This window comes from Centruroides sculpturatus, unplaced genomic scaffold, assembly GCF_000671375.1.
Source record: "Centruroides sculpturatus isolate CEXI.00-Female unplaced genomic scaffold, Cexi_2.0 scaffold163, whole genome shotgun sequence".
NCBI classification, from domain to species: domain Eukaryota; kingdom Metazoa; phylum Arthropoda; class Arachnida; order Scorpiones; family Buthidae; genus Centruroides; species Centruroides sculpturatus.
In genome coordinates, this window is record NW_019384360.1 from 54,332 (window position 1) to 68,581 (window position 14,250).

Consider the following 14,250-nt stretch of genomic DNA (forward strand, 5'->3'; position numbering starts at 1 on the left):
CTTTTTCCAATGCTTGTACACCTTTTGGAAGCATTGTTATAAGTCATCTTTTTTAACCACTTGTAATGCTTCCTGTGATGCTGCTTTTATCTCATTTGATGACTCAAAATGACATTAAAATATTTGCAGGTGTTTCGTCATTGGAAAGAGAGAAAAATGCAATTTTTCTCCAGTGGCGTACCGTAGTGGGGGCGGCAGGGGCGGCCCGCCCCGGGCGGCACTTTTTAGTGGGCGGCAAAATTTCACAATAAATAATAATAATATCTTGTAAAAATTTGAAACATCCTAATCTATACTTGCATCGCACCTACGATAGTGCTATCGTCCGACAGTCCGGGAACCGGCTCGCCATCCGGGTGAAGTAGTGATTTTTTCATTCCAGGAAATTTTGCGAAACCTGTTGACCTTTTTTTTTTTATTTTGCTTGTACGATTCATTCGCGTTCATATACACCACTAATATCCAATAGAACTATTTTAAACAGGTCGCTGCACTACCACCGAATTTTTCATTGCTTGTTATGTGACAAAACTGAATTTTGGTCTTTTAAATTGAAATACCTAAATAAGGGGGGCGAAATTNTGCTTGTACGATTCATTCGCGTTCATATACACCACTAATATCCAATAGAACTATTTTAAACAGGTCGCTGCACTACCACCGAATTTTTCATTGCTTGTTATGTGACAAAACTGAATTTTGGTCTTTTAAATTGAAATACCTAAATAAGGGGGCCGAAATTTCCCTCCACCCCGGGCGGCTGACATCCACGGTACGCCACTGAGGCTAAGTCAGGTGAATCGGCAAGATGTGGAAGCATCACATCTCGGACTGTTTATTGTGAATAGACTCATGCGAATGATATAAAATGTCCACATACATGGTGAAGTAGACAATGGTACCTTTTTCATGATAACACACTTACACATTGGTCCATAATGATCAGAGCTATTTGCCAGAATAGTACTGATCATTATAGAATAGTACTAATGTGCTCCACATACTGCCTATTCACTTGACTTATCCCCTTGTGATTTTTACCTTCTTTTATCAATGAGACAACATTTACAGGGATGTCATTTTGAGTCATCAAATGAGGTAATAGCAGCATCGCAAGATGCATTAAAGGAAGTTGCAAAAGATAGCTTACAGCAATGTTTCTGGAAACTGTACTAGTACTGCAAAAAGTGTATTGTCATCAAAGAAAATTATTTTGAAGATGGTTGTGTATCAGTGTTTTAAACTATTCAAGGAAAATTCTCAGACTTTTGGATTCTACCATATAGAACTTAAAATTAGAAAAATGCAGAAATCTTACAATGTAGAGAAGTTTATTTAATCAAATGACACTTGTTTACTAATCATAATTTATACTATAATCAGTTCTATAAGAAATACCAGTATAAATTGGTTTTACAGAGATATATTGATTTTACAATATTTAAACAGTTTTGTCACAAAAGCTATCCAATTTAACATAAAATGCTTATAATTTGTAAGTTGTTTTGATCTGGTGTAAGTGTTTTGTATCAGCTTTATAAATTTAAATTTTAAATACTGAAAATCAAAATTAATTAAGATAAATTTTGCAATTAACATCGAGACTTAATATATATGCATTGGATTTTTAATTAAGATAAATTTTGCAATTAATATTGTGTGACTTAAAAGTTATAGGTTTTGTATAACTTTTAAGTCACACAATATTTATTGTCTTCTTTTCTTCTTCACTACAGAAATAAATAGGTCCAAAGTTTTCAGTCTGATGCTTAGTGTTAAATAGCAATATATTTTTATTATATTTATCTGTCCTTCCTCCAATGCCTTTTGATTTAAATAAATTTTTTAGTGTAAATGTACAGTGCTGTATAATTGACAAAGACACCACTGTTTGAAGAACATGCAAAATAAAACTTAGGAAAATTTGCTGCCAAGGGGTATGCAAGTCAAAAAAGGTTGGGAACCACTGCTTTGATACATTAAAATAAAAATATTATCAAAATCTGTTAATTTGTTATCAAGATTATCAACTTAAGATGCATGGGTGGAGTGCAGTTTGAAAGTGTTTTAAAATTGAGTATCAAGAAGTTGATTAAATTTTGAACAAAAGAGGAAAAACATCCATCAGAGACTGAAGAGTATCTGATTGCTGTTTATGAAGACACTACTCCTATTTATTTAATTTTAAAAGAATTATCAAAACAATTCCAATTAGGAAGAGAGTGCATTGAAGACAAACCATAGTGAGGAGGCATACTGAAGTTGTTAATGAAGAAACATGGGGAATGCCATTAAAAAAAATGATGTGGCAAGCTGTCTATCAGTGTGTTACCATTGCATGATATGGCATTAGTACACATATCAACTTTAGCAAATGCTGCTATTTAAAATTGTGGCTTGAAATAACTAAATCACCCACCTTAAAGCTCAATCTGGCTTCAAGTTGATTACTATTTGTTCTCAAAATTGAAATAAGATTTGGGGGAAATTCAAGGCTGATGAATTGTAGCAATGGCAAATTTTGAAGAGAAAGAGTCCTTTTTTATTAAGGATAGAACTATTAATAAAGCACTGTAAGAAATAAATTGACATACAAGGAGACTAAATAAAAAAATAAATAAACAAATATTTGTGTTTACAGGGATTCAGATAAAGCCAATTTAGTAGAAAAGGAGGATAAAATGATGCCTGTGTTTCTAGATTAATTAACTTCCAAGTTAATTAACTTGCATCTAACTCCAAATGCATATGTATAAAATGCAAGTTAATTAAAGTTCAAATGGAAGGTTCTGCAGTTTCTCGCATTTGCTATTTCAAAACTTAGGAATCATTTTATCCTTCTGTTCTTCTATAAAAAAAAAAAATGTATTTACCTTTAGTAAATCTGCTGGAAACTTATGGACCCTACTATGTATTACGTTACTTATTTAACATTGAATGTGAAACACACTTCCATATTTTGCATACGAATTCATCATAATCAAATTAAACAAAATCTAATTCTTTGTCTGAAATTTGTCTGATTTATACTTAAAACAGGTAGAAATAAAACTAAAAATGTACATAAAAACTAAAATCAGTGAGGTTTATACCATGATTAATCAATATATAAAGAAAGAAATAAAATTTATATAAAAAATGATAAATAAATTATTTATTGGAGTACTGTATTTTATAAAGAAAATATATTGAAACTTTCTCAATATTTTAACATCACCATTAATTAAAAGCTGGCAGCGTTATTTCTGGACTTTCCAAGTATACTTTATTTGTTTTCATTCCTAGTAATTGCCACCACTATCTTTAAGTTTTCAGATTGATTTTCCAGATGTTAGGCCATATCTCCCGAACCAATGGCCCGATTTTTCCGAATATTTCTAGAAATATTTATCCCTAATCTACAAACTTTTCTCCAAAATTTCAGAAATTTTGACAAAAAATGCAATAGTTATTAATCTTCAAAGAGGGTGAACAAAATCATGCAAAAAACACACATACAGGGGGAAAACCCGAATTTTTTTTTTGCATTTCTGGACGTTTAAAGGTGTTCTAAGTCCAAAAATGTAAAAATATTGTAACAATCCACGTTATATATTTACCATTTAATGCTAAAAAAATAAAAATAAAAGATTTTTTACTGTCGGTGCTATTGTTATAGCGATAATTGTGCCGTACTTCATTCGCGTTGACTTGAGAAAACAATAAAAACATTAATAAATATTGTTTTTTTTTTCTTCGAAATAAAAGATATCAAATCTTATAAAATTTCTTTTCTGGTTAACAATAACAATAATAGTTCAGTAATATACTAACAGATGGCGATATGAGATTATTTACAGCGAAACCTGCGTAAAATGGAATCGAATATTTTTCCGTTTTGGACAGGTTTCTACTGTATTGTATTTTTCAATTGTTAGAAAGATAAATAAATAGAAGCAAAATAATTTACTAAAAATGTAATTTTTTTTCCAATGACAAATATATAAAATAAATACAGTAAAACCTGTGTAAACCGTACTCGAGCGATACCGAATATTTTTTCCGGTTTGGCAGCTTTTCGTTTCGAACATTCGAACATTTCAAAGAATTCTTCCCGTTTAGACAGGTTTACGTTTTATTAAGGTTCCGTTTTGGACAAGTTTTACAGTAAATTTAATTTAGAACCAGTTAAAAACAAATCACACGAGAAATATTAGCGATAGGAGGGACATTTTTTGATTTGTTTACACGATCCTCGAGAAATTTTGCGATTTTATCACTCGATAAACTTTTTTTTTTAACATGGCAGCCACATTGACGATCGACCGAGCGTAACGACAGTATTTTGGCGTGCGATTTTAGATCAGTTCGAGTATTATTCATTTGTTACACGTAATAATTACGTGGAAGGAAGTTACGATAATATAATACCTCAAAAACTGTCGTTGCGAGAAGACGTTACGTGTAAAAACCGGGCACGAAGGCATTCGTGTAAACATCACGCGAAAGTAAACTACATAATACACTTATGTTAGAGCGTAATTTTAATATTATTACTATTATTTGGAATCGTAATCGAACTAATATTCAAATAATTAACACAACTAACCTCTGTTTACTCCGTCGATTTAATTTTAGGCATAATTTAATCAGATGCGATTTTTAACCAGAAATTTAAGATTTTTTTTTCGGCTTACCAGAAACCTGATTAACTTAACTCTCTTTCTTCATTTATTAATATCGATTCTGTTGTTCCAATTGATAATTTATTAATTAATTAAAAGGGTTTAACGTAAGTTAGTGTAGAAAGTAATTCGATTTTTTTTTTTTAACGATCGATTTGTTGTTTGCATAAATTACTATCGTGTGTTTACCGATTCAATTAGAGCACGTGGTTCGAGTGTCACGACTGTGAATAATTATATTTTCTAGCACTAGAGGGCGAGAGAAGGAAGAATGCTATGAAGAATAAGTATAAAACTGTATTTTATGCACATTAGAAACACTCTAGGACTCAGACAAATAAGATTTATTTATGCCACAGCTTGGATTCGAACCGACTCTCTAGGCCTTGAATATAGTGCTACTCGGTATCTTATGTACTTCATTTATCTCATTCGTACGCACTGAAATTCCTTTCTTTTTAAAATAATATAAAATAAATTAATATCGGTGAGGATATTCTCATTATAATCAGTAACATTTCACTTTATATGTAAAAATGAGTAAAACTTGCCAATTAAATCTAACTAAAGCGTGGTAAATAATCTTCAGTATACACAAATCTTTGATTATGTATAACTTTCTATAAAATTATACGCGATCTTCGTGAGAAGATTGGCGTTACGTGTATATAAATTCAGAAATGTATGCGTTAATACGCACTAAACACTTAACTTTCGTACATTTTGTTAGTTTAAAATGATTTAACTTCATTTTTTACGACTATACATTTACGCTAGTAACATTAAACACGCGATTTATTTATATAATAATCTGATATATTACATAATACGCTTTGTTATAAGTTAAAATACTATTTTTTTTATACAAAATTACATTTTAATCTTTAAAAGGTATCCATTCAAAGAAAGTAACCAATAAGAAAAGTCATTAGAAGACATTACCATTTCATTATTGATCGATAAGTAATTTTTAAATTTACAATATAAAAGGATTTTTAGCCCATTGGCTCATTTAACTGTGCGTTTTTTCAGAATTTATTAATTTAAATACCTTCAAACCACTCATTAATATTAGAAAAATGAATTCTTAATGACAATTAAGTTATTTAATTACGAAAAAACACGAGTTAGATTCGAAATTTTTGATATTTAATTTAATTTAAATATTCCTTTAAGATTTAGTATTATCATCATCATCATCATCATCATCATCATACTTAAGCGTTGAGTAACATAGTTCGTGTATTATAAAACTGTTGCTGGCTTTTAACATATGAACAGTTAAGTATTTTTATATTATATAATTATTTGACTATTTAATTATTCAATTGTGAATAATAGTAATTTGTTATCATTCTTTCATTATCCTCCAGCAATGAATACAAAGCATCAAAGTCATCCGTACGTTTAAGGAGTTGAACGTTATTAAATGCAGTAAAAACTCTTTAAAGCGGAACTTGAATAAAACGGAAAAAAAGAAGCGATTTTCTATGCTAAAAAAAAGAAACCCGTTCGAAACGGAAACTGACTAAACCGGAAAAAAATATCCGGTACCGTGCCGTTCCGGCTTACACAGGTTTTACCGTGTTTTCTTGCGAATTGGTACGATTTTTTTTACAGATTTTCATAAATATAACCTGTAGTTCGATTGTTTAATTAGTTTCTTATCGAATCGTGTTTATTAATCGTTTAATTGAAGCCGCTGAACAGATAAATTATCTGATAATTTCCCGTTCTGACGAATTACTCGATTTGTAAATGCTTCATTCATTGACTCTTCAGGTTTTCTGGTTGCTCTGGTTTAAACAACGAGAATATTCTTCGCGTTATACGTGAAATGCTGCTATTAAGCCCGAATTCCTCGTAAAAATCTTCGAAAATTCACTCCAAACGTGAAGGTCTAATTGATCATACACATCGCTCCTGCTGCTTAAAATCCACAACCGGATTATTAATTGTCATCGCGGAAGCTTTAGAAGTGACTTAATATTTTAAAACGATTTACAAGACGATATTTTAATAGATTGTCAAGTAACGAAGTTTTCATTAATTTTGTAGGAGGGGTCACGACAGTACCGGCGTTACGGATCGCATTGTTAATCAATTACTGACACAAATGGACGGGGTGGAGATTTTAAAAGGTTAGTGATCTTAAAGGTAATTAAGAAATAGAGGAAAAAACAAATTGAATGTTGAATTTGATATCTTTTAACGTTGTTTATTTTAATAGGGGTTTACATCTTGGCCGCAACAAGTAGACCCGATCTCATCGATCCAGCTTTGTTAAGACCGGGGAGATTTGATAAACATCTTTTCTGTCCTCTACCAAATGAAGTAGGTTTGATTAAAATGTGTAGTAAAGTGTCATATTCGTCTATAAAGCATCTTACCCTCCCCTGTTATATATAACAGAGGGAACGTATGGCGATTGGTCAAAAAATGACCCACTTTGAAGCTTAATAACTCACGTGCTTTTTTTCGAAAATTTCTGAAATTTTGCAGGGAAATTCGTGTACGAGGGGCATTGTTTCTATTAAATTTTGGTGGTTAAATATCGAGGCGGTGGGGAGTTAGAGGGGGTAGCGCATCGTATCTCGACTGGGGTCAGACTTAATGAAGATTTTACTCGTTACTAACATTTACAACTTTTTATAAAACTCATATATACACTCAAAATTTAACCTTTTTGCCATTTTATATTAATTAATATAAAAAGTTTAAAAAAAATAAAATCTCGTAACAGATGGCCCACGCACAGTTTTAACGTTTTTGTCGGGAAAGTTACGCAACTCGTGCTGGATTCTTTAAAGTTTTTTTTTTTGTTGTTGTTGTTTTTAACATTAAAAAGAATACGAAAACATCAACTGGGGTTTGGAATGTTTAAATATTTATTCACGTATTATTAAAATTCTAGTAATGTTTATTTGCTCACGAGATCGGTTAACATCAATTGAGAATTTCAATAAATTAAATTGAAGTTTAACCTCTTTATAACGGAAACGAAATAATGCTCAAATTCCTTTTTTTTCCTCCCCTGCGTAGGAAGAGAGATTAGAAATCCTTCAAGCTCTCAGCCGAAAACTTCATCTATCTTCCGACGTCGATTTCGAATATTTAGCTGCTGCTACAGCCAATTTTTCGGGGGCAGATTTACAATCGCTGCTATACAGCGCCCAAATTGAAAGCCTGCACCATTTAAGTAAGTAAAATTAAAGTTGTTTTCTTAATTATCATTACCGTAATTTATAATTAACTTCTTGTAAAATTAATCAGACGATCAAAGAAAGCAGAATAAAAGTGAAAATGTCCACGAATTCTCTGATATAATATATATCCCGTCACTGGAACAGGGTGTGGTTGGAATCACCGAAGAGTATAAAGATAAAATCTTAAAAGAAGTAATTATAAACTTTTGAATATTCAAATTTATTATTCGTTTAAAATTTTTATATCGTGATTTTTTTTTCTTTTAGGTCGGCGAAATTCAAAATAATATCTTCGGGAAGCAGAATTATGTCGAAATTATCGATGATCAGATGATTAATCAGACCCCCTGTATTACTCAAAGTAATTTAATTAACGTTCTTTCTAAAATGAAGCCATCGGTTTCTCAAAACGAGAGATTAAGATACCAAACAATGTAAGTAATATTGTTTTATATCATTTATTAAAATCGAAACTTATACTTATTTAAAGTTAATTATGATAAATTATAGTAAAACACTTTCATTTAAGTGATGTAAGTTTAAAGGAATAAGTATATCATCCTTAAATGAAAGTGTTTGGTTACATTTGGAACCGAACCCACGACCTTGATGAGTTGATATTCATTTCCTATCCAATATTTTCGGTGATAATCCTGGGTCGAGTAAGTCAGATTTGACTTCTCTTTGTTCGGACCCTACCGAAGTGTAATACATTCGATAACTTTACGTTCAATCAAATAAAATAACACATTGAAATTAATTAACACCAAGAAATAGTGAACCATTTCCATAAGCTCCATATTTTATGCTTCAGATAGCTTTGAATTCGCTTATAAAGTTAAGGAAATTAAAGCTATCTTTTCGGGAAATAATACAAAAATTCTTTTATTATACCATACGAAATTTCGATTTTTAAATCAAATTTTTCCGTAAGGAAATTAATTTATAGTTAATTTATTAAAATGAAAGAAGGAAGCCTTTCCCTTTAAACTAATTCGGTTTTGAGAAATGATTTAATATTGTTTATAACTTTAATAAGAAAGGCGAAAGGTTATTAAAAGACATTAAACGTTAAAAAGTGGATTTAAATAGGGTGTAAGAAATAGAAAAAAATCTGAATAGAAGAAACTATATTTGAATACTAATCAGAGAGGATCGCATCCCCTAAGAGATACGCTATCGAATATTATTAGAATACGAATATTTACCGAGAACTCGAAGCTCGGATTTTCGACAATCAGACGATTCACTCTCGTCTACTAAGCCAAATAGTTTATCTACATAACCAGATGCTCAGTAAGTGAATTTTCTAAGTCCCGCCATGTTGACACACAACTACAGTTGCCACCCGATGTTTGAACACCTGACGGTCGTAACTAAATTTTTTTTCTAGAGTACCAAAAATCACTTTGAACAGCTGAGTCTATTGGCTACCTTTACATATCGGTTTATAATTTTTAATATATATATTATATATATATCTTTTTTTAATTTCAGTTACGATTCTTTCCGTGGGGGATCCGACTTGTTACCTAGAGCGGAGAAGAAGAGAGTAACTTTAGCGTGACGGTGAGTATCGTTGACCTTGTCCGTTATTCATTCCATTAATCGTTACCTTAATTGTAATTTAGTTACGGGCACGTAAGTTCATAACGTTCAACTTTCTGGTCCCCAAATTTTCCTGTTCCTTCGATGCGGTGTTTGAGGAATTCATATTTCGAACTGTTAGCTCCTATAAAAAGCAGTTTTACTAAACTATTTTTATTTAATTTGCGCTTAAATCTTAGTTCTATTTGAGTACAGACGTGTAGATTCCTATTTTTTGTATCGTATTAGGGCGTAATTTGGCCGGAAGTATTTCTAAAATTGGCGTTAACACGCGATTAGAATTATCCAATTTAGCTCATTAAATTGGATAATTCAAGTTTTGGATACCGTTTTTTCTGTCTAAAACGCTGATTTAGAAACAGTTTTTAAATAAGTCTCTGCACTTTCGAATTTTAAGTGCGTATCGGTCTGGTAACAGTCTGATTACTACGAATCCGAAGCGCTCGTCTCGTTACAAAAGGCATACATAATAGAAAAATATAGTAAAATTGATTGTAACGGAAGGTTAATTATGGAGGTCACAAGTCAAACTTATTTAAAAATAATTATTCTTAATGAAACAAATTACAAGAATAGTTTAAAGAGAGCGACGATACGGTTTAATAGTATAAAATTTCATTGGATAAGGCCAAGTATCCTGGCGATTATTAGGTATATAGAGAAATGAAACATTGTGAAGCATTCATTTCTATCTAGCAAATAGGTGGCGACGTCCATTGTTCCATCTACTATGTTTAATCTCCGAAGGCCAAGTCAGAGTGTCTCCCCTTTTATGCGATATTCATAATCAATAGATGGCCAACGGTACAATAGACCAAAACGTTGTATAGAGTAAGTGACTGAGGCATAGGACTGCAATTTATGTCCTCTTGCAACAAACGTCGGTATTATGTGACAGGCTCTTTGTTACCTGGTCCGCCTACAATAGACGTCATTCAAATCATTGTCTCTGCTTCACAATAGCAAACCATATCGGCATCATGTAATGGCCTGTAAGCAAATGGATTTCTAAACTGCGGCACAGACGCTTTGTCACGCTTCGTAGAACCTCGACTATTTTTTTTTTATTTATATATTTATATACTTTTTTTACTCTGTTTTGTTGACCGGTGTTTTAATTGCTACACACTAGTTCGCTAGTAGTCGGTAGAGAATTTGATAGTTGTGCGAGACTAAAAAGTTCATTTTTATTCTGGTAGCGGTCAATTACATGTTTCCCGCATATACACCGTTTATATATATATATAATAAAGGATAGGATAGCATAAAAACATATAGAGTCGGAAACTAATACAGCTCCAGCATTTTCCATTTATAATTCAACTCGGGTGGAGGTTTTCTCCCTTCTTTCCTTCTTCTTAAAGCCCCCTTTCTCCCCTCTCCCGAGTGAGAAAAGAAGGGTGAATAGGACCTCACACCGACCGTTCTCAGTGGGAGCATTGTGGAGCACTGGATGGTTTGAAAAGCTGAGGTGAGGCGTAATACATGTAGTTTGAACACATATGGAAACCGTGCCTGGTCGCGGCTGGCAACAAAAGTGGTGGAAAGAAGGATCCATGAATAGGGAAGACTGGCGGCTGAAAGGGAGGCTTTTGTCCGTGACATAATGAAAGACACGGGACAAATACCATCTATTCACAGGGAATCGACGTTTATTATTACCGGGTGTAACGAGATCAACGCGCACCCCATTCACTCTGATTTGGCTATTGTCTGAGGTAAAATTGAAAACCATTCACTGGATCCCGCCTAGAAGCGAACGCTGTTGAAAAGCACTACAGACGTCTATTGAATCTCCCTATTCAGTGGTGAATAGAAGGTAAATAAGCATTGCACCGTGGCACAATCCCCCTTTCCTCCTCCTCCTCCTCCGTCCTTCCCTGCTGCACGCCGCTCCACTAAACTAAAGCTTTAGTCCTCTCGTATACGTGGGCTCCGATGCGCGCACTCTCGCTCCTTTTTTTGCATAGCTTAAGAACGTGTCATTAGTAAAGTCTCGAGACTATTAAACCACTTTTATCGTTCGAATTCCGTTTTAATTCGGTCTTTCCGAGCTCCTAACTCGTAAAGCTAGCTACGCGTACGGCGCGTAGTAGAAGTTTTCGCTGTTGTAACTAGCGGCGAGAGCGTTTTAGACTTCCTATCCTCCCATCCGATTAGCTCTGAAGTAGTTCTCTTTCCGCCCACTGAGCCCTATAGAAGGGGGCTATTGTTGTGCTCCGTTTGGTGTCTGCTTGATTGACGTCCCCTCCTGACAGGTGGTAGCACCAAATAGAGTTGTCCCGCGCCTCGTACTTAATTTCGAACATAAACAACAGTTTCGGACATTGGTAAAAAATGTTTTAATTCTTTTCTTTTACAGTGTGTACGGGGACCCACCACACCGTCCGAAATCGCCCACAACTACTTTATTTTAATACTAAATACGAAGAAATTTTGTAAATAAAAACCCAAAATTTGTATCTTAAATTGGTAAATAAATATCATTTTATTAATAAAGAGTCGTTTGGGTGGTAGATAACGTAATAAAAAGTTAGTCAGACAATCGGGGGGTGGGATGGCGCGGTACTTTTGATGTTCTTTAATCAAGAAGTTAGGTGTCGTCAAACGACGTTAGAAGGCATAGATAGGAGGACAAACGACTCTCGATTGACCAGACGAAGCGCCTTTGGCAATGAATAAACGATAGATGCTGGACAATTCTGCTTTCCTTTGCTGTTTAATTGGGGGAGAATTAGTTTTACGAGCGCTTACTTAACAATATTTGTATGCATTTATAGCAATTCGGTTGATAGATTTCGTCAAATAAAATGGAAGGAAAAATAGAATCGTTATCCTCCAATTGTCAATATTGAAACAGGAAGCTATCAATGATGAGCGATTCTGTTATTAAAATTCATGATTTTATTTAAAATTCGCCGTAATTATATTAAAATATTCGATATAGTTGCATAAAGAAGGAGTATTTAAATCAATTTTTGCGGCTTTTCTTCTGTATTTTATGATTTAGAAAACAGTTTCTAATACTTATATATAATTATAAATTCTATAAAATAATTTATTACACTTAAAAGACAATTTTAATTTTCTTCTTTTCTTTTTAAATTCTAATAAAAACAAAAAAAAAGCGTAACAATAATTAACTGTAAGTGGTTGATATCAGTTCACTGATTTATTTTCCAAATTCTGGAATATTATTTTAAATAAAGATTACAAGTAATTTCGACACAATCAATTTTTATTAACAGAACTAATACACCACTCAAAAATTAAAATTAATAACAATGGCTATCGATTGATAGCTTATTAATTTATATACATCACTTAGTACAACTGCATCTATTCAATATATGTTACATCAAAATACATGGTTTTATATTCATCCCCCCAAGGAACAGCAAAAACTTGACGTTAGTCAAGGACTCTGCCTTCTTTACATTCGTAAAACTTTAAAAAAAAAAGGGACGAAAAAAATGGGTAATTTACAGATTTGATCTGTATTTTGAAAGAATAATTGTATTTATATATGTGTGTATATATATATATGTATATGTATATATACGTTAGCCTATTTAAAAAAAATAGTAAATAAATGTCAACAGTTTGATTATCTCTATAAATATTTTGTTTTCAACAAAAGAAATTCAACACAGTACTTACTTAGACACAACAAAATATAGTAGCATGATCCCGAAGACTAGAAAGTTTGTCTCAAGTCTAAATTGCAACTAAATATCCACCACTGTACTGTACATTAGTCACCACTTTCCACAGGAACATTATGAAGACTAGATGTCCGGTTTGACGAATAAGTAAGTAGGTTGCAGATCCGTCACCGTGTTAGGAATGTTGGAAAAGTAAGGTGAGCATCCACACGACACCATACCGTAAGAAGTATTGTGTGAATGTGACAACGAAGACAATAAACTGCTAGCTGCCGTGTTGTAGTAGGGTTCAGTCAATTCTCGGCTCTTGTACATATTCCCAAAATACGGACCTATGGTCGGGGGTGCTAGAGGAAGTGGAAAAGTACGTGCAGTTACAGCTTTCTCACTATCCAACGATGGAAACCTTGTCAGAGGTTCTAACGGAGATGGAAAGCAGGGTGGTACTGTTAAGTAATTATGATCCTTCTTTAACAAAGGTTTAGGTTTCCTTCTAGGTCTGTATTTATAGTCGGGGTGTTCCTTCATGTGTAGAGCTCTCAGACGTTTGGCCTCGTCTATAAAAGGTCTCTTATCGGATTCTGTTAGTTGTTTCCATTCTGCTCCTAGTCTCTTGCTAATTTCCGAGTTATGCATTTTTGGATTTTCTTGAGCCAATTTCCTCCTCTGACCTCTAGACCACACCATGAACGCGTTCATGGGACGTTTGACGTGATCTCCGCTGGTTTTCGACATGCCTACCCTTCACTATCCTTCACATGCCGTTCAACCACTTCAAACTTTTGTAAACCTTAACTTTATAGTCGACCGTCACGTGTAGTGTGCAGTGATTGAACGTTTTCACGTCCATCACCGCAACGTTTCAAAGGAGGCTCGACCCACTGTTAAATCCAACGCCTCTCATTGGTTGCTCTTTGTTCGTCCTATATTCTGATAGGTTTTACTCTTGATTGCTCGATGGTTGTGATTTCCGTGTGTCCTCACTCAACATGATGAAGTGGCGATATTTATACTTGAAGCATCCTCAACTAAAGTATCAATGTACAATTTTGTTATATCGACATTCATAAATCCAGGTAAGGATAAATAACGTTAATATAAACAATA

The 14,250-nt window shown here is 33.2% G+C and overlaps 2 protein-coding genes across 5 annotated transcripts in view; one reads left to right on the forward strand and one right to left on the reverse strand.

The window, feature by feature from the left end:
• LOC111640674 (peroxisome biogenesis factor 1-like) overlaps window positions 1-12,000 on the forward strand; it is a 53,853-nt gene extending 41,853 nt beyond the window's left edge. For 3 of the 4 annotated variants that reach the window (XM_023386716.1, XM_023386730.1, XM_023386723.1), the window contains 7 exons: window positions 6,723-6,805; window positions 6,895-6,998; window positions 7,707-7,863; window positions 7,938-8,062; window positions 8,138-8,304; window positions 9,368-9,439; window positions 11,841-12,000. In XM_023386716.1, coding sequence (XP_023242484.1) covers window positions 6,723-6,805; window positions 6,895-6,998; window positions 7,707-7,863; window positions 7,938-8,062; window positions 8,138-8,304; window positions 9,368-9,437 — 706 coding nt within the window. In that variant the 3' untranslated portion in view covers window positions 9,438-9,439; window positions 11,841-12,000. The remainder of the gene's footprint in view (window positions 1-6,722; window positions 6,806-6,894; window positions 6,999-7,706; window positions 7,864-7,937; window positions 8,063-8,137; window positions 8,305-9,367; window positions 9,440-11,840) is intronic. The other variant, XM_023386719.1, reaches the window with a different exon arrangement.
• Window positions 12,001-12,707: 707 nt separating this feature from the next.
• Window positions 12,708-13,901, reverse strand: LOC111640703 (transcription factor Sox-14-like). Its single transcript, XM_023386740.1, has one exon. It carries the CDS (start codon window positions 13,876-13,878, stop codon window positions 13,267-13,269), a length of 612 nt encoding a protein of 203 aa, XP_023242508.1. The 5' UTR covers window positions 13,879-13,901; the 3' UTR covers window positions 12,708-13,266.
• Between the last annotated feature and the right edge of the window lie 349 nt (window positions 13,902-14,250).

What these genes read in the sequence shown, in the direction of transcription:
- LOC111640703 (XM_023386740.1), bottom strand. Translation starts at nt 13,878, where the DNA reads ATGTCGAAAACCAGCGGAGATCACGTCAAACGTCCCATGAACGCGTTC.